The sequence below is a fragment of the Pleuronectes platessa genome, chromosome 16 (genome assembly GCF_947347685.1).
Source record: "Pleuronectes platessa chromosome 16, fPlePla1.1, whole genome shotgun sequence".
Classification (NCBI taxonomy): Eukaryota; Metazoa; Chordata; class Actinopteri; order Pleuronectiformes; family Pleuronectidae; genus Pleuronectes; species Pleuronectes platessa.
In genome coordinates, this window is record NC_070641.1 from 21,713,677 (window position 1) to 21,734,369 (window position 20,693).

Consider the following 20,693-nt stretch of genomic DNA (forward strand, 5'->3'; position numbering starts at 1 on the left):
AAATAAGAAAATGTCTGAAAGAGATGAAGGGAGCAGCAATGACTTATGGAGTTATTGTCTGTAATGGCAGAATTTATGCGTGTTGTATATCAAGGAGTCTTGTTGTTATCATAGTCCACAATCAGAAAAATGTTCATAATTAATGCAAGACATGGTAAATAAATGTATGAATAAAAAAACTAAGTAAATACAAAACACGTATGTATAATAAGACAAGGTTTAAAAAAAACTTTTATTTACTGTAATAAACGAGGTAAAAAAGTTTAACTGTTATTTATCGTAATAAAAATAATCAATATCCGTGATGAAAATAACGGTCTCCTTCGGTCCGTGACGTCACAATTAGGCGACACTCTCTGTTTGTCAGTGAACAAAATGGCGTCTTACTGTTTGACTGTCACTAGGCTGCGGGTAAGAAAACGTTATTTCTCCTTTCGCAGAGAGTCGAGCTGTGTAGTTGTGGAGAAAAACGCGCGACCACGTGTGTCTGCGGTCCCGTTGCGCGGACACACACCGTCACGTTCGACCCGGGGCCGGTAAACGTGGAGCAGAGTAACCGCGACGAGCCGCCAGGTCACCGTGTCCTCGTTTGACTCCGGTGCAGCTGGTTCGAAGCCAGAGTCCCACCTGGAGGAAGACCCGGGTTAAATCACCCTTACTGACACTAACCCGGGTTAATTCAGTCCGTGTTAGTAACCTCCTCATTGATGTGAACACAGCTAAGCGGGCTGGTGTTTACAAGGTGATCACAAGGTTATAGAGAGTTGTGTTCGTGACACCTCACAGCTGAGAGGCCAGCAAGCAGTCTTTATTTAACTTAACAATTAAAATGAAATTAAATATTGTAAACATGAGTACATAACCTTTTTTAATACATATATCAACATTGAAATAATAACACAACAAATGTAAACAAAAATGAGAAGATGGAGGGTTTTATTCAAGCAATAAGTCGATTAGATGAAGAAGTTTCAGGGTATTTTATGTATTAAAGATATTTTGCAAATACTTTTAGTTCATTCTACCATCTGCTGATATGACTTTTAAATATTTGCATCTATGAATAAACAGATTTAAGTTGTTATCCTTACTCCAGCTTCACACTCACAGGTTTATCTCAGTATCTTGAATCTGAATTGAAGCCAACTCGGAAAATATGACCAAGCTTCTCGCACTGGAAGATTGACAACGTGTCCCACAGTGTCAATGTCCCTCTAACAGAAAATACATGTAGTTAAATCTTTAATGTAAGAAATGATTGTTTGGATAAATGTCATTAAAGATCTTAATTTGGCTTAATTACTTCTTTGGCTTCAGGGAGGACAGGATATGATATATATTGTTTTATATACATATTTCCTTTTGAGCTTATCAGTATGGTATATTTTTAACATTCTAAACAGTCTGTCAAATCAATGATGTACACATCCTTTAATGGGTTTATTTGTTTTTATCAAGTTAGTCATTATTTATTTCCTCCTAAAAGTATTGGAATTGCAGAATTGAAGTCAACAATAAAACCATCACTTGTGCCCAGTTTCTGGATCTGTGTTATCTGAAGGAAAACCATTGTCTCCCTTTTCTTTTGATTATCAAGTAGAGTCTGGGTGTCAAGCTCAACTTATATTGTTGTCAGATGTCACAGTTCGGTAAATATGAGGTAAATACTATGAGTGTTCATTGCTTGGTCTTGACATTATAAACAAACTACACCTTCAGATAGGCTCAAGTTGAAACAAACAGCTTTATAATCATGGCAACACAAGCACGGGTTAGAAAAGAGACTATGTTCTGTGCTAAGAATACAATTTGTCAAATTCTAAAACACAGTAAATAGGCAAGAACAGATAATTTATAATAACATAGATACAACAAAATAAGTATTGGCATCACAATTGTAATACAGACTTAAGCTGAATTAACATCAAGATCAGAAAGGTAGCACTTAAAAACTAGATTTAGATGGATGGGTTAAAATGGTTCTAATACTGGTGTACAGACAGAATTTGTGTTTCTCTTGTGCTCATACATTATTAACAGTGTAGGAGACGGACTGTCGGGCTGTCAGTAACGCTCCGGTGGACGAGACTAACTCCTGCAACATGAGCTGTGTAAACCTTCCCCCAGTTTCACGGTGACCAAAGGACGATATTAAGCAACTGATCGTAGCTGCTTGCTTTAAAGATTGACTTCCTTCTGTACATAACCTCTCCCACTGGTATCACCGGTTTTATCCAGCTCTTAAAATACTCAGACAAAATAATTAAACTATCAGATATTATGTCCAATAATGAGTCTCTGACAGAATTCTGATGTAATATTTGTATATTGTTATTGATTCTACAGAGCACAATGCACAATGGGCAGATAGTATGAACAGTATTGTCTCCACTGCCTGTGTTGGCTGAAGCACATTGTCTTTTATTTACATAGCAAGAGTTCTAATAATTTAACAGAGTCCAGTGGAGTGTTTTGGGCAACTGGTCTAGTTGGAGTACAGCTAGAAAAATAGTTTGTTTATGGCAAGTACTAATCTTGCAGAAATCCAGCCAATGTGCCAAAATGGTGGATCCTTCTATAGTCTCTGTTCTGGCAATATTTCTATTGGTGCCACTTCCTGTGCAAGATTAGGTTTTAACTTACCTCAGCTGCTTTGGTCGCTGGTTAAATGTTCTTATTGTTTCATAGTTTAATTGCCTTTTTTTACACTCCATAGTTATGTATATATTGGTCCTAAACTCGACAATAAAACTTAGTTTATGATGTAAATTGTCTGAATTGTATTATTTCTCGCCCTGGTCTAGTTGGCCCTTGGAACTGGTGCGAGACGGTTTCATGTCTCCGCAGCCTTCAGCGCCAAGGCCAAGGTGGCCATGAGCCGCTTTGAGCCCGACTCCTGCATTAACTATGAGAAGATGCACGAGAACATCAACACTGTGCGCAGGAGGTCAGCAGCAGCCTTTTCCAAAGTTCACATGCACATACACATGGAGGAATAGATGGTGTCAGGGACAGCTGCACAGTTAATCTCTGACTTGTCACAGCCAGGAGGGTCCAGCAGCTAACTTTGGATGAACTGTTGTTCCCCTTATGACCATGTGCTGTAATCCAGGAATAGGAAAGACCTTTTGTCTCACTCACTATTTAAGGAATAGCTTCCTGTGTTGATGAGTCATAGTTCCTGGGGTTCAGGGTTTTCCTTGATTCTTTGCAACTGGTCAGAAATAATAGGTTGAAGAGTTTATGGGTTAAAATGACACAGTTCATGCATGAGAGTGAGATCTCTTAATGTAGTTAACTGAAACATTCCAGTCATGTGTCAGTTTGTATTTCTCATTAAAATCAAACAGTATCAACAGAAAACATTATTTATCTGATTCTACAAACCCAACACAATATTAACATCGTTGCACCATCCCCCCCGACAGGCTCGGCAGGCCTCTCACTCTGTCGGAGAAGATCGTGTATGGTCACCTGGATGATCCCGTGGGGCAGGAGATTGGCCGTGGACGCACATACCTGCGCCTGCGTCCGGACCGCGTGGCCATGCAGGATGCGACCGCGCAGATGGCCATGCTTCAGTTCATCAGCAGCGGTCTGCCCAGGGTGGCCGTGCCCTCCACCATTCACTGTGATCACCTGATTGAAGCTCAGATCGGAGGGACTGAAGACCTGCAGAGGGCTAAGGTAAGGAGTATCTATTGATTGTAAGTATATTTTACAGAACAGTCTATTAAAGTAATAAGAGAAATGATTTGTAATATCTCTTTAATAACTTGTAACACAGGAGGTCAACGAGGAGGTGTACAACTTCCTTGCAACTTCTGCAGCCAAGTATGGAGTCGGCTTCTGGAAACCAGGCTCAGGGATCATCCATCAGGTTGAGTAAACTGATTTATAACAACTCCATGATGGGTTTTCTGACTTTTCTGCACCTCCCAGTGCTGAGAAAATAATCACACAAACATCCCTTATTAAAATCCTGTAAGTGAACTTGCACCATCACACACTGTCAGCAGTGAAACAACTGTGAAACCTCCTCTTATCAGATCATCCTGGAGAACTATGCCTATCCCGGAGTGTTGCTGATTGGCACAGACTCCCACACTCCCAACGGCGGTGGCCTGGGGTCCATCTGTATTGGAGTGGGTGGAGCTGATGCTGTGGATGTCATGGCTGGAATCCCCTGGGAGCTCAAGTGCCCCAATGTGAGTTCTTGGCATCATGTGATATCATGTAGATTTATTTGAATCTTTAGGTCGTCTTGTGTCCGTCAGTGAAAGACTGTGTGCTTTTCTCCTTCAGGTGATTGGAGTGAAGCTCACGGGATCCCTCTCTGGCTGGACCTCTCCGAAGGACGTCATTCTGAAGGTGGCTGGAATCCTGACTGTGAAGGGCGGCACTGGAGCCATTGTGGAGTATCATGGTCCTGGAGTGGACTCTATCTCCTGCACTGGTAAAGACAAGATATATAACAAGACTTAAACTACTGGTGAGAGACCATATCTATGTTGAGACATGAAAATCAAAGAGAGGAAGAACAATGGAAGCGTAAACGACCATATCCTGCTTGACTAAATGATACGTAATTTACTCTGTGGTTAAAATGCAGCTTTGACTTTCAGGAATGGCGACCATCTGTAACATGGGTGCTGAGATTGGAGCCACCACGTCTGTTTTTCCCTACAACCACCGCATGAAGACATATATGGAGAAAACCGGCCGTGGAGGTGAGTCACTCACTGTCAGTCTCTGTTTGCTTGGTCTTTATTCAATGTGCCTCAACTCCGACTTATTCTCCTTCTCCATTCCCTCTCAGACATCGCCTCTGTGTCTGATCAGTTCCAGGATGACCTGGTCCCAGATAAGGGCTGTGAATACGACCAGGTCATTGAGATTAACCTGAGTGAGGTGAGTTAAAGCAATGCTCAACTTTATTATCGGCATGTTCCAAACTTGAATCCAGATTAAGTACTTATCTGTGTTCTTCTTTTTTAAAGTTCTGAATTTAGAAAACAATATTTACAGAATATACAAATGAATAAACATCCTCCTTGTGCCTTGTCTTCCTCCTCTGACAGTTGAAGCCCCATATCAACGGACCGTTCACCCCTGACCTGGCCCACCCTGTGTCTGAGATCGGGGCCATAGCTAAGAAGAGCGGCTGGCCCCTGGAGGTTAAAGTGGGTCAGTATCTGTGCCACGGACATATTTCATTACCATTGTAGCATATTTTCTGCTTTGTCTAATGGAATGTGATATTTCAATCTTTGTTCTCGCTCTACCTGTGTTATTGATCAGATCCCGTTACAGCTCCTGCTTTCAGAGAGACTTAGTTATTTAATAACAGACTTGCTTGTCTTTTGTCTTCTCCTCCTATTTTATTTCCAATTTGTGTTATTGCAAATAGACGAGCTCTTCAAACTGGCTGCTGTAACTGTATATTCCTTCAGTTTCCTCTGGCTCCTGTTAATAACATTTAACTGGTCTCCTGCAGGTCTGATCGGCAGCTGCACCAACTCAAGCTACGAGGACATGGGCAGAGCTGCGTCTCTGGCCAAACAGGCTCTGGATAAAGGTCTGAAGTGCAAGGCCCAGTTCACCGTCACACCCGGTTCTGAGCAGATCCGCGCCACCATTGAGAGAGATGGATACGTGAGTCCGGTTCCTCTCAACACAACTAACTGATTTTAGTGTGTGACCCAACCTGTGTGTGAAATATGTAGGAAGTTATTTCAACAATTTATGTTCTCCCTCTTTTAGTCCAAGATCCTAAATGATGTTGGCGGAATCGTTCTGGCCAACGCTTGTGGACCCTGCATTGGACAGTGGGACAGGTACCATCCTCATTTGTAGTAATTAACCTCATTAGCGGCAAAGTCGTAACTTTCTCTGTTCTGAAAAAATTTGGCCCAAGGCAGAATATTTGATAACTACCGTCCACACTTTTCAAATATTCCCCAGATGATGATTTCATAAAACTTTGAAGAACTTTTGTTTGGTAGCACTTTTAGATCCGTATCTCCTCTCTTATTCGATGATCTTAAATAAACGATATGTTTGACAATTGGTTTTCTTCAGGAAGGACGTGAAAAAAGGAGAGAAGAATACCATCGTCACTTCCTACAACAGGAACTTCACAGGCAGGAATGATGCTAACCCGGCTACTCATGCTTTTGTCACCTCTCCTGAGGTAAGAAGGGCTTCACATCAAGCAAAGTACAAACTCAGCTACACATAATTAGATAAATAAAATAGCTCATACACACAGGATCTGTCATTCCTCATACAAATCTAAACCCATTTCACTACTAATTGCTCTGTAATTCATTTTAGATTGTCACCGCGATGGCCCTCGCTGGAACCCTCGACTTCAACCCAGAGACCGACTACCTGACCAGCCCAACCGGAGAGAAATTCAAGCTGGAACCTCCCACTGGTGACGAGCTCCCATCCAGAGATTTCGACCCGGGACAGGACACCTACCAGCACCCCCCAGCTGAGGGCGGCTCAGTCCAGGTCAGTCTATTTCTGTAGTTTTTTTGGTGTTGACTCTCAGCAACCTTTGCATTTACAACTTGAGAAAATTGAAATGTCTCACCCCATGATTTGGTTTCCAGGTGGACGTGAGCCCCTCCAGTAACCGTCTGCAGCTTCTGGAGCCCTTTGACAAGTGGCATGGAAAAGACCTGGAGGAGCTGATGGTCCTCATCAAGGTGAGCAGGAGGTGGGGTGAGCTAGTAACTGCACAGAGAGAAGGAAACCAATCACAGACTCCATAACATTATTACTGTCAACACATTATATAAAAACAAGCTCAACACTTACATGTTCCTTCATTATAACGAACATGGCCATCCTCCTCCTTCTCCTCCTCCCCCTCCTCCTCCTCCTCCTCCTCCTCTTCCTCTTCCTCCTCCTCCCCCTCCCCCTCCTCCTCGTTTTTCCCTCTACTGCTGTAGGTGAAGGGAAAGTGCACCACTGACCACATCAGTGCCGCCGGCCCCTGGCTGAAATTCCGTGGTCATCTGGACAACATCTCTAACAATATGCTGATTGGTGCCGTCAACATTGATAACGAAGATCAAGAACCAGCTGACGGGAGAGTTCGGGGGGGTTCCAGATGTGGCCCGGGACTACAAGGTGGGTTCCACTGGGGAATGGTTCCTTTTAAGTTTTGGTTTTATATTCTCTGGGTGATTAAGTGACTTGAATGTTAAAATAGAAAACTGTGTTTGTGCTTTTAAACTAAAAAAGACAACATGATACCAGTTTAGTACTTCTATTTGTTTCTTTCTTTTGCTCTTTGAATTACCTTGTTGTCTTTACTTGTTGACTCTGTCCTCTCCTCCATGATCTCTGTTTCACTGAATAAACCAGGCCAGTGGAGTGAACTGGGTGGTGGTTGGAGACGAAAACTACGGTGAAGGGTCGAGCAGGGAACACGCCGCCCTGGAGCCGCGGCACCTGGGAGGACGCGCCATCATCGTCAAGAGCTTCGCCAGAATCCACGGTAAATCCTGCGTTTGTGTATTTACAGGGGCATGTTTACAGGCTGCCAGAATAAATAAATCTCCAACCGTGTCTAATAGATTGTCCAAGTTATAATTACAGTACCTAAGTGCCAGTTTTTTTTGTATATAGGAGGTTGGATGAAGGTTTATGGGTAAATAAATAGATGAGAGCTTGACTGTTCAGAATAGAGCTTTCAAAATAATTTGCTGTTCGGGGGAAAACTATTTACAACAATATGGATTTTGTGTAAATGAAACAGCTAATTCATCATGAGAAGTGCTGCTAATCAATGACCCTGAAAAAGACACACTCCCTAATTCTCTTTGACCTTGTTTTTCTATGCGTCAGATATAATCCTGCCAGAACCCGACTCTGGTTAGGTGATAGAAAAAAGCCATTGTCTTGCTGTTATTCTTTATTTATCTCTCCTCCCTCACAGAGACCAACCTGAAGAAGCAGGGCCTCCTTCCTCTGACTTTTAACGACCCCAACGACTACGACAAAATTCTCCCCAACGACAAGATTTCGATCACTGGCCTGAAATCCTTATCCCCCGGCACGGTGAGCAATATTCTGCACTAATGAAACATTGATCCAATGGACAGGTCAACCCCCCCCTAGCGTTATGTTAAAGAAAAACTGGATAAATGATTGACACGCGATGTGTTTGCCTCTGGTGTCCCTCTCCAGCCCCTGACAGCAGTGATCAAGCACGCTGATGGCAGCCAGGAGTCCATCTCGCTGAACCACACCTTCAATGAGACGCAGATCGAGTGGTTCAAGGCCGGCTCTGCCCTCAACAGGATGAAGGAGCTCCAGTAGTGGGTGGCGAGGACGAAGGCGGGGCCTGTAGTGGCCAATGAGAGGCCTTGGTGTGGGTTAAGAAGGGGAGCAACATAGAGCGGCCGAGAGAGGGGCTGCGCAAAGAGCGAGAGACGAGTCTAACAGTAGATGTTAACCAGGCTGGATTTGGGGCGGCTGCAGTCACACACACACACACAAACACACACACACACACATTCACAAGGTCGCTGTACAGACGAAAAAGCGCACACACAAAGACATACACACAAGCACGTACATGCACAGACAGATTACTGTGAAAGAGAGCGACAGGCAGACTGAAACAGAAGCTTAGCACTGAATCATTCCTACGAGCAGCAGGCGACCATTCCATACACAGATCCACGGTGGTCCTTTCATACTTTCATGACACGTGGGTGTCACTAATGTATTTCTATAAAGTTGTTCCAAGTCCACCTCTGCAGAAACCAGCTGGTGGGAAGCTTAAACATAAATAATCATCTATAGCGTATGGATGATAGAGCTATGTGAGGAGCGTATTGAGATTTATACAAACCTGATTCACGCAGAATTTCATTTAAAGGTTTTTTGTATCAGGGACAAACCAACTGCAAAATCCACATCAAGTCCAGACGCCAATAAACCTTCAACATGTTTCCCTCCCAACAGCTCAATAAGCTGAGTTCCTCAACTCCTACGAATGAACTTAAACAGGTGTTTCTCAGTCACTGTGGATTCGAGCCACACTGTTAAACTCACTTTTATTTACTGTAACAAACCCAACGACTGCTGCACCCCCCCCGCTCTCACTAAGTCTTGGGTTCATCATTATACACGAATCTGTGTGTGCTCGCTGCTGCTCTTCTCGTGCCCAGCCCTCTGTCTTATGGTCTGATTTAACACTCCATTGTGTGAAAATATTTCTGTGTCATCTCTCTCAGACTAGGACAACACATCAGAGCACAAGCTGATGTTGTGTTCACACTTTCCTGCCATTTTTTTCTTTCCGTCTGTTATTTGTCGTGTGTGTGCACATGCACATGCTGGGTTAACATCGGTCTGGTGGCATCTGTCTGTCCCTCTTCGCTCCTGCTTCCTCTCTCTTTGGATTAACCAGGCCGGCTCATGCAATCCAAACCACAACCTGATATTTGGTTTAACAGGCTGTTATCAAATTTGTGTTCCAGTAAAGTTGCACAGGCAAGATTTCATGTAAATGCTGGTTTAGAGACACGAGGAAACATCTGTGCCAGGAGAAAGAAAAACAGCGACTGTGTCACAAAATCCTCTCTGTGTTAAAGTCCCAGTTTTTCACTTTGTCCTCACATCATCATTCAGTGTGATATGGCTTGTGTGTCTGTGGTGGGAGGAGACAGTCTGTCTGTGTCTGTCTGTGAGCTGAATGTGGTTTCAGGTTGGGGTTTGGTCCTCCGGTGCATGGGAAGGCTTGCGGTCCTCTTACACAAACTAACGCACAATCTAGTGTTCAGTTGCATGTCCACTATCACTCTGTAGAGTTCGTGATGTCGTTTTTAGATGTGTTTTGCTCTGCGTCGTTTTCCTCTTCAGCGTACGTCTGCTCTGTGTGACTCCGTGGGAATGACTCACAGCTTGTGAAGCTCCTTATTCATACACACGTGTTCAGACAGTGGAAATATTTAGACTTATGATCATTCTCATATTTAAACCAGATTCTTGCCATGATGCACATATAGTGTGCACCACTGAAAACAATGAGATTATATATTTTTGTGGCTCTAGTGCCATTTGAGGTCATTGCTGCTATGATGAATTATGGGTTCTGCTTCTCCTGTGGGTTTAATCGTCCTCGGCAGTGCAAATGTTCTGATTCCATTCTTCCGTTTGTGATACTGGACCAAGAACTGATCCGATATCAGTGCATTAAAAACAACATTAACTCCTGTAAGGTATTTTAACAGCTGTATACTGCTACCCCTGTATGGGAGTGATGTTTGCTATCATGGTTGTATGACCTATTGCTAGTGTTGTAATTGGCAACACTGGTCCCCCCCCCCCCCCCCCCCCCCCACATCACACAGGACAGACTCCATCACACACACACACACACACACCTAGATGACCTCGCTGTTTTATTTCTGGGACTCAAAACAGACGTAAATCAATGTTATGATAAGTAAACAGTACTTTCCAGTGTCAGTACAGCACAGCTGCTGTATTGGAGCGGTGAAGACAAAGTGATTTCTGGAAAAAGAAACTAATAAACCTGGTATTTGGCTTTTTCTGCACTGGTTTCAGAATATCTCTACTCATCAGAGTCTGAATCTGTCACTTCTTGTCGTAGACATTGATACAGTTCCTGAGGTGAATCCCTATGACCTGCAGAATCACTATGTTTGTGATCTATAGCTGCACTTTGTATAGGGATGTGTACATAGATAATGAGCCCTTATTAGCAAGGAGAAGAAGTAACATGCTGCCTGCTGCCTCTGTTGGTGACCTCTTGTAGTGTCATTTATATAAACACGTGACGATAAATAGAGTGGTGTTATTTAACCAGAATCAACATTAACCTGATATTTTCTCAGATCTGCTGACTCATGAATTGTTTGTTGAATGAAAAGCACAAAGGTTAGATTGTAGCTGTTGATCGCTGCTGGGCTTTGACATTTTTCTGAAGGTGAAAAGGTTTTGAACTTTAGGGACTTTTGGACATAAACAACTCCTTTATAAGGTTCATTGTAAATTAACTCCACTGCCCAATACTTTGAGAATCATCACAAAACCTGTTTCATGGCCTCACTAAGCTCATACACACTCCTAATCAGCGTATTATCGTATTTACCAAAGATGCCTAATGACAATGTTCAGAAATAAAAGTAAACCCATGAGTTATTTTTGAAAAATCATAAAATTTCATGTCACATTTAAAAAATATCACCATCTCCATAACAAGTTGATTGTGTATCGGATGTTGTTACCTAACAAAAGACTGAATACTGTTTTTATGGTTCAGTTTAAACAGCTCTACTGAAAACGGATGAATCAAATCATGTTGTTTTCAAATCAACTCTTCCATGTTCAGCAGTGATTCCCCCCCCACCCCCCCCCCCACACACACTCCCCTGTTTCAACATTAAACCTGTTTTTTGTAGATGGTTCAGAATGTAGTTTTGTAGCTTGCAAGATTGAAAATATAATATAAATGGAAAATGAATAAAGATTAAAATTCTGAAGTGAACGTTTTTGTCTTTTTCTTTATCTGATGAGAAGAATGAGTGATTCTCAGTGTTGTGGTGAGAACAGGCTTCAGTTAATGAGCTGATCTCAGGTCAGTTTACATTCAGTCAGTACCGGTTCATCCATCTGTTTATACAGCAATGTTCACTTACACTTTCAAAACTGTAACTCTACTGAGAAATATTAACATTCTTGTATAAACCTCTTTATTAAAAATCTTATTTGGTTTAAAGCATCTTCGTATATTTAACAGCTTTGCATGTACAGTTTGTCGAATTATTGTATATATTTATAGAATTTGAGTATGATTATTCTTCAAATAACGCCACGTGGGGGAACAAATAAATAGTACAAAGATAAAAGCGTAAACACAGATAATAGACAATAACAATTATTTAAGCAGTAATATAAAAGAACTGGGAGGGACTGTTGATGTAAAATAATAAGAATACATTTTTAAATACAAACTTTAAAAGTATTTTCAGTGATAACCAGTTCAACGGAGGTTATGAATTCAATATATCACTGAATATGTAATAAAGATATATTCCTTATGTTAATGATAAAATCATAGAAATCAAACATCACGTTGTGGAGAAGAAAAGAAAAAAATATAAATGTCAACAATAACCACCATGATAGAAAACGTGCACTGTGTCTTTAAGTTTTGCGACCTGTCGTAAAACCTGTTGCCGTAAACAGTCACATGGAGGCAACATGGCGATGTCAGTTTCCTGCAGATCAGTGTAGTTTTTGTGTCTTTGTTTCCTGCTTAGCAAGCGATTGTTGACATTTGTCCACTTTGTTGTGGTTTGTAGAGAAAGTAACACGAATGTTGAATTCGTGAATGTTGTGGTGAAACAGGAGAGTTTAGTCCGGTTGTTGTCAGACACACACACACAGACACACAGGTTGTCGGAGCACAGGTGCAGTTTGTGTGTCTCTCTGTGTCTGTGTGTGTGTCTGCATCATGTTCGTGCTGGTGGAGATGATCGACACCGTCAGGATCCCTCCCTGGAACTTCCAGCGACAACTGAACGCGGCCATCGACGAGGAGCTCAACAAGAAACTGGCCAACAAGGTGCGTTTGAAACATCCACCAGCACATCTGTAACGACCAGCTGGGAGAGTTATCTTCTTGTCCTGAGCTCCACTTCTTCATTTCTGTCTTTAAATCATGAACTGAGGTTTAAAGATGCTGGAGAAGAAGGTGCAAATGGCTGCAGGTGTCAAAAACATCCACATCTGGAGTCACAATGATGGAAAGGGAAAAACCTGCAGATGTTTGAGAAGCAAGAATGTTTGAAACCAGAGAATGATTTGAGATTTCTGCCTCAACAAATGGGTTCTTCAGTTTGATGAGACCAAGTTGTGATCGTTGTACTTTCACCTTCTCTGCTGAGCTGTGAACTTCTCTCTCGGCCTCAGGTCGTCTATAGCGTCGGTCTCTGCATCTGCTTGTTCGACGTCATCAAGCTGGATGATTCCTACATCTTCCCTGGGGACGGGGCCTCACACACCAAAGGTAACATGACGGGGCTGAGATCTCATTCTCGGGCACATTGTTCAAAAAGATCAAATCCATACATCTGATTTTCCTTCCCCTCCTCCCTCCATCTTTCCTCCAGTTCACTTCAGGTACGTGGTTTTTCACCCTTTCCTCGATGAGATCCTGGTCGGCAAGATCAAGTACTGCAGTCAGGAGGGAGTTCACGGTAACTTTGTTTTTGTTTTTTTAAAACAAATCTCCATAAATGTATTTTTCAAATCCAATCTCCGAGTGAAGAGAAACTCAAACTGGTTGTCTCTCTCTTGATTCCTCTTGTTTCTCTGTGGTTCAGTGACGATGGGATTCTTCGACGACATCCTCATTCCACCAGAGTCCCTTCAGCAGCCGGCCAAGTTGTATCCTGCCCTCAAGTGTTGTGATGTCATCAGGAGTGCAGTTTTATCTCGTTAACTCTCAATTAATTACTTTTATATAGAACTATTGCACCCCCTCTAGAAGCAGACGGCAAAGCAATTCATATTAAACGCATTTTCATTAGTTTTGTGCCAAATCATATTAGAAATTAAGTCAAGGAACTTTTCATAGTCAGGTCCAGTCCTTAATTATATATTATATAATCATATTTATACAGACTTTTAGGAAACCAGGATCTGGCCTCTTCAGCTCTTGTTCCCCATCTTACTCTCTCAAGTAGCTGCAGCCCCTGATTGGTCAAATCTTCCTTAGCTGCAGCGTCAGTGATGAAGCTGAGCAGGTTTGGCTTTGGGAGTACGAGACGGACGAGGGGGCCCACGACCTCTACATGGACCAGGGAGAGGAGATCCGCTTTCGTGTGACGGACGAGATCTTCGTGGACACGTCGCCGACGGGTCCATCGTCAGCGGAGCCCGAGTGCCCGCCTCAACCGGGAGAGGCCCCTCCAGCAGAAGAAGTGAAGAAAGAGGCACCGTACACTCTGATTGTAAGAGCTCACCTCAAAACAAGCACCTGTTAAAAGTGCTGCAGAATGTTTTTGATAAATACATGAATGTATATTTCTATTTTTGCGAACTCAGAGTCTTTGTAGTCTCTCAAAAGTTCATCCGACTCACATCCTTCTGACTCCTCTGCTGCTGATTCAGGGAACCATCTGTGAGCCGGGCCTGGGCCTCCTGTCGTGGTGGAACAATTAGCACGGGCAGAGGAAGGAGAGGACACCTGGTGTGTGTGAAAAAAATGGACTCCTCTGAGAGACAAGGGACATTCAGCTGGAGACACAGAACTCTGTCTGTCAGGAGACATGAAGTGGAGGTGCTCTGAGCCGAGATGCACCTGCACCGTGACCGTCACACTGAGACTGTTTAGTAAACACTGAGCTTCACGGTTAGTTGTGAAACAAAATGTCACTGTCTCTGCTCAGGAGATTGAGCTCAATACTCAGTGTCCACTCTGCTACGGACACGTCTGGCGTCCACACGCTGGAGTGTTTGAGCCGATGAGCTGTTATTAATTAACTTCCTGTTTACACCGATGCTCACGTGCAGTCACATGATGATCTAGGCTCTGAGGTTTCAATGTGGACGTGGATTAAACCTGATAGAGCAAAAACGCTTGTGTGGACAGTTATAGTTTAAAAATTAGAGAAATGATGCAGTGACATGTTTGTTGATATGAAATGATTTGATAGATGTCTGTGGCATTTGAATTTCAAATGTAATATGGTTTCTTTTAATGCATAATGGGTTTAATGTTTTGTTCATCACATGTTTATCAGCTTTGTAATATTTAGCATTTGTCTTTTCATCCCTCAGTAAAAACCGACGTGTCATCAGCGTGAGTGGATGTGACCTGAGAGTCGTGTCATTCTGTGTGATTATAAAAGTATATGAAAAGGGGATTAGCCTTTTAAATCCTGCAGTCTGAGGGGCAGTGAAGGACACGCCCGCTCATAACACCTCTGCCCTCTGCACCGGGGGGGGAGTCAGCAGTCGCCTTCACTCTCCAGCCTCGTGCACACACTGTTGTGTTTGTTGTACAAGCAGAGACGCAGTGAGGCTGTGTTTCATGTGACAACTGCGTGGCCAGTTGATGTTTGTTTCGGTTGTCTGTTGTGAAACTGGGTCAGACTGTAAAGAGTTTTCTCCCCCCCCCCCCCCCCCCCCCTCCCTTCAAACCCTGCAGAGACACAGCCTATAGAAATCTGAGCCTGTGAACAGGAGGAACTCAGTCACCATATAAATAACTAATCTTGCTGCAGGCTCAGTGGAACGGTGTGTCCCGGTGTGCTCTGTCATGTCCCTGCACCGCAAAACAGGTTTCATCCACGTGTGTGTGTGGCGGAGGATGAAGTGAAGAATCCACAGAGCAGCTGGAGTCCAGTGGAGAACGTTATAAAGAGAGAGAGAGAGAGAGCAGCTGCATTGAGAGAGCGACATCGTGATGAACATCCTGCAAACACGAGGCAGAGACGACACCACACTGAGCTCACTGTTCCCCCAACACATTACATACATGATGAGGAATGAGGAGTGTGTGCAAGTACACATCTTGTCTCTCAGTGAGGACATTCATTGGCATAACGAATCTCCTCGCCTCGTTTGCAGAGCTATTCTTATTAGGACTTTGCATTGACTTCCATTCATTACATCCAGCCTAACTAAACCTTTATCCCTAATCGTAATCCACAACCATAACCTTAACCTAACCACAATTCACACCTGACCACTAATCTGAACCAGGACCTTCTATCTGGCCTAATCTAGGTTATCATGTAGCTACCCAGAACATCCACCATCACAACTAGTGGCCTATTGGTCTGTGCTCAACATGGTCCTCACAAAGATATGGGTAGTACACACACAAGCGCACACACACATATAGTATTGTACTTCTATAACATCCCTTTAAAAGATGTATGGGGACTGACCACAATGTTGTCACTCCTTCAATTTGTCTCTATAGATTTTAACTCCTTACTAAACATTAACCATCACAGATATTTACCTTAACACTAATTCAAACCTAAAACCATCTCTTCACCCTTCAATCAACCCTTTGCATCTGTGAGGACCAGCGAATATGTCCTCACCAAGTGAAAATGATGGGATTGAACCAATATTGTCCCTCATAACTATACAAACACACACACACACAGACACGCACACAGAGGAATCTCCGCCAGCTGCGCAGACGCAGCTTCCTCCTCTCACCGTCACATCAGGGTTTTCCGTCGCGCTGCTCGGATTGAAGTCGATTTATTTATTTCATTATTCGTTATATAACACACACACACACACACACACGCTCTCGGTGTCGCACACACGGATCGTCCTCCACCAACCGGCGCATCTAATGCAGTGAGTAGCGTTTTATGAGAATATACGGTTGTTGAGGAGGCTACAGGGTGTGTGTCGGTGTGTGTGTGTGTGTGTATGTGGCTTTGTTGTGGGATCGTTGTGTTATTTCCATGCTCGACACCACAACCGCTATCGAATAGATCGTAATCATGTGTTGTGTGATTGAAGGACAGATGATGTCCCCTCACCAGATGTAAATGTCTGCTCCTCACGCACGCACGCTCCTCACGCACGCTCCTCACACCTGCTTTTGTCCAACTTCTACGATCCAACACCTCCGACACGGACTCACACCTTCAACGCTACTATCAGCACATGTTCTGCTACACTATAAACACAAAGAGGTGGAATGGAAACAATGGATCTGATGTTGTTTAGAGAAACAGGTGTGTGTATGTGCATGTGTGAGTGTGTGTGTGTGTGTGGGTGTGTTTGTGTGTTTCATAGACAGTCGTGTGTTCCTCCATCATGGGACAGGGGAGGAGATTCGTCCTGACCCGGGCCAGAGGAGCCATGACCCTCTTAATTCCTTTATCGTTATTTCTGCACATCCAGATGTTCTGCTGCTGCTGTGCGCGTGCATGTGAGCGTGTTTCTGTCCCCTCACAGTGCACGGGCTGATAATCATCACCAGTACAGGACCGCTGCAGTGTGTTATTGTAGCATAGTGTTGATAAAATCATTTCCGCTCTACTTGTGTAGCGATAGAGCACATATAAACACGTGTAAACATATATAGAACATATATAAACATATGTGAAACATGTATAAAACATATAAAAGGCTGTAGCCGTTCATTTTGGAATTGGCCGCTGACGTCACGAACGCACCACTGGAGGCGTGCTGCAGCTGTTCTGACGTCATGCCGCGTGTGGTGCTCCATCTCTGCCTCTTGATGAGTGGGCGTAAACACACACACGCCCACGCACACACACTCACACACACACACTCACACGCACACACACACACACACACACACACACAAACACACACACCCTCCCACACACACAGTGTCAATTCACCTTTATGTGCTTATGTCCCATAGCCCGTGAAAACTGTACAGACTGTACTAGCAAGGTCACCTGACTAGAACGGATGTATTGTACATGTTAGTGTTGGATTAGATCTATTCCTCCATCCATCCCTCCATTCATCCATCCCTCCATTCATCCATATTATATATTATATGATACTGGCTCAGTCAATCCCTTCACTTGCTTGGTGTTCTGACTTGCAGGCTTTGTGCAGGCGCCTCCTCTCATTCTCTCTGTCCCCACATCAGATCTAAATCCACATGACAACTCTCTGATCCTCCTCTGTTCTCTCCCTGTGGTCTCCCTCCTCCCCACAGACTTGAAGCGACAGCGCTGACCTGGATAACCACCGAGCCTGCGTCCCACACTGAGCCCGTCTTCTCCAGGACTCACAGACACACCAGCGGACAGTCAGCACCCATCAGCAGCCGGTGGCCTTAAGGAGCAGCATCAGCATCCGACATCCCCTCCATCCTCCCCCCCGTCCTCCTCCTCCTTCGACACAGCCGACATGGCGGACCCCGGTGTCACATCTCCCTCTGGGACTCCGCTGCGCTCCCCCAGCGCCTCCCTCACGCTGTCCTTCCCCTTCCTGAGGGAGAGGAGCCGGGTGTGGGAGCAGGGGAAGGAGCCACCTTTGCCTCGGGACCTGCCCAGCCCGCTGCCAACCAAACGGAATCGCACCTATTCAGCGTAAGTATTCATTTATTTATCACTGAGTTTATGTTGGAACATAGAAATGCACCTAAAAAATTAACTATTTGACTTTTTCCCTTGTGTCAATCTGGAAATATTTCACAGAAAAAATATTTATATTTATCTGTATCTCACAGAAATGGATTCTAATTAAGTAATCAATGCTTAATACATAATTTACTAATGTTTATAGATCAGTTTTAAGAGATTATGATATGGAAAAATCTCAGCTGGCAAACAAACTCTGTCACATTCGTTATATAAATCCTTAGTAATTGATTTACAGCCAATAAACATATGGAGTGTTATTTTTATGGAGCGGTACAACTCTCTCTGACAGCTGTAGTTGCTTTGCAGATTATATTACATAAATGATAAGCTCATAAAATACAATGCATTGCTGTAGGTGACATACTGACGGAGCTCAAACCTCCACCAAGGTCCAACAGTCCTCGAAAACATCACAGGCATGTTTAGAGAACGGATGTTTATGAGCGTGTGGATTTAAATGTGGTTTCATAACGTGAGTGTTTGGCTTTGGGGGGAAGTTTTCACTCTATGGAGAAAATGTTGAAACAGCCAAAAGTTTAAAGATAGGAATCAAATAGATCCTGGATCGGCACCAAAATGTAGCTGGATCTCCTCTGACCCATAACGCATCCTTCCACCAAGTTTCATCGTTATCTGACTCGTAGTTTTTTGTTTAATCCTGTTTACTATCAGACGCTGATGAAAACAAAGCCTTATCGGTGTGTGTGTGTGTGTGGGGGGGGGGGGGGGGGGTTTGTAAAGTAAATATCATCGTCCATCAAATCATCAGGAACAAAAATCCGACTCTGACTCTGATTCATCTTTCTGCATAACGAATCCTTTTACTTTTTGATTGCTTTAAAATCTTTAATATAAATATTCCTTCGTCCTCGGTCGTGTCTGACAGTTTCTATCATGGCTGATGAAAGGTTCCACTCTGTCCGGTTTACAGTGACTCAGCAGATTCTCACCTCCGTTACAACCCCCCCCCCCCCCTCTCGCTGTGAAAAGGGCCTGAACCGTGATCTCTAACCGTAAATCTCTCTGCCTGTTTCTATTCGCTGCTGGAACAATGCGCCCGTGAGTCACAGTGAGATGAGTAATGTGATGGTTAATGACGTGAGCTCTTCCTTGTCCCCCCCTCCCCCCCCCCCCCCCCCCCCCCCCCCTCTGCCTGCAGCACAGTACGTGCCACCTCAGGTCCAGCCTTTAAGGGCGTGTGTAAGAACTTCTGCAGGTCACAAGGTCACGGCTTCATCCGGCCCTCCCACGGCGGCGAAGACATCTTTGTTCACATCTCAGAGTGAGTGGCAAGATAACACAAACCCATGCAGATCTCCCAGCAGAGAAACACAACCACAAGCATTAGCTGAGGCACAAATAGAAACGCACACCAACTAGAAAACCTCCTGATGAAGTGAACGAGCTCAGCAGAAACATTGTTTTATGTACAGCAGGTACTTTTTTCGAAGGGATGGCTATTTGTCCCAACTCTCCCAGGACACAGTTGCACCTGCAGCAACTGGACAGAGAGCACAGCGACTTCTCTGCACAGGCGATTCATCAAATGTTCTTACAGCCTCAGCAAAAGCAAATGTGCGAAATATCTGCAAACACAACATGCAGATGATGATCCAGTTATATTTGAGCCAAACATCTTGATCTATGCTTCTCTAGTATATGTACACGTGCACAACGGCACTCTGGGAAATTGTCTCCTCTCTTCACATGTAAGTTCACGTTGAGAAGTGTAGAGCTACGTGTTCCCCTCCTCTATCTAAAAGACTAGTTTGATAGTTTTCCAATTAGTTTATTTGCTGAGAATATAAGTCTCTCCAGTCTCTGTGTGAAAGATGAAGCAATGAGGCAATTTTTCAGAACTCAAACAACCTAATAAGGGGGCAGCGCTGTCACCGCACAGCAACAAGGTCCTTGGTTCGAATCCCAGCGTGGCCAGGGTCTATCTGCAGGTTTTCTATGGGTTCTCCAGCTTCCTCCCAATGTCCAAAGACATGTAGATTGGAGTTAGATTCATTTGGAGACTCGGCTGGAATTGGCTGCATCTCCTCCCTGCGACACTCAGAGGATAAGCAGTGTAGAATATAAAGGAAACAATATACTTTTGTCTTGATTATTTATCATTTTGATGTTTGGGGATAAGTTAAATAGAGATTAGACATAAATCATATGAAGAAACATTACTGCTGTTGTTCATCATCTCCTGAGTCACAAGTTATTTACCTGCAGTACAAACACAATGAAAATCCAAATGTTTCTCCTCATATATCATCGCCCTGATTTCTCTCTCTTCCAGTATTGACGGGGAGTACGTCCCGGTCGAGGGCGACGAGGTCACGTACAAAGTGAGCCGGGTCCCGCCCAAAAACCTGAAGGTGCAGGCGGTGGATGTGAAGATCACACATCTCAACCCAGGGACGAAACACGAGACCTGGTCCGGGCAGATCATCAGCTCGTAGAACCGGAGTGTCAGGCCTGGTGGGCAGGGTGGTGGTGGTGGTGGGGGTGGGAGGGTGGTGGTGGAGGTTCCCT

At 43.9% G+C, this 20,693-nt stretch overlaps 3 protein-coding genes across 3 annotated transcripts; all 3 read left to right on the forward strand.

The window, feature by feature from the left end:
- Positions 1–368: 368 nt before the first annotated feature.
- Positions 369–9,124, forward strand: LOC128458714 (aconitate hydratase, mitochondrial-like). Its single transcript, XM_053443669.1, is given in 19 exon segments — positions 369–411; positions 2,805–2,947; positions 3,429–3,687; positions 3,788–3,880; positions 4,050–4,208; positions 4,306–4,456; positions 4,626–4,730; positions 4,820–4,911; positions 5,082–5,187; positions 5,498–5,655; positions 5,764–5,837; positions 6,082–6,193; positions 6,337–6,519; positions 6,621–6,716; positions 6,963–7,078; positions 7,080–7,143; positions 7,381–7,513; positions 7,955–8,076; positions 8,206–9,124. Coding segments are annotated over 19 exon segments (2,334 nt in total). The 5' UTR covers positions 369–375; the 3' UTR covers positions 8,338–9,124.
- A 3,101-nt stretch (positions 9,125–12,225) lies between these two features.
- polr3h (polymerase (RNA) III (DNA directed) polypeptide H) lies at positions 12,226–14,874 on the forward strand. Its single transcript, XM_053443732.1, has 6 exons — positions 12,226–12,619; positions 12,967–13,063; positions 13,167–13,253; positions 13,380–13,443; positions 13,787–14,009; positions 14,170–14,874. Exons 1-6 carry the CDS (start codon positions 12,509–12,511, stop codon positions 14,218–14,220), a joined length of 633 nt encoding a protein of 210 aa, XP_053299707.1. The 5' UTR covers positions 12,226–12,508; the 3' UTR covers positions 14,221–14,874.
- Positions 14,875–16,183: 1,309 nt separating this feature from the next.
- csdc2b (cold shock domain containing C2, RNA binding b) lies at positions 16,184–20,646 on the forward strand. Its single transcript, XM_053443738.1, has 4 exons — positions 16,184–16,383; positions 17,735–18,110; positions 19,324–19,446; positions 20,458–20,646. The coding sequence occupies exons 2-4, from the start codon at positions 17,929–17,931 to the stop codon at positions 20,618–20,620; spliced, it is 468 nt and encodes a 155-aa protein (XP_053299713.1). The 5' UTR covers positions 16,184–16,383; positions 17,735–17,928; the 3' UTR covers positions 20,621–20,646.
- Positions 20,647–20,693: the final 47 nt, after the last annotated feature.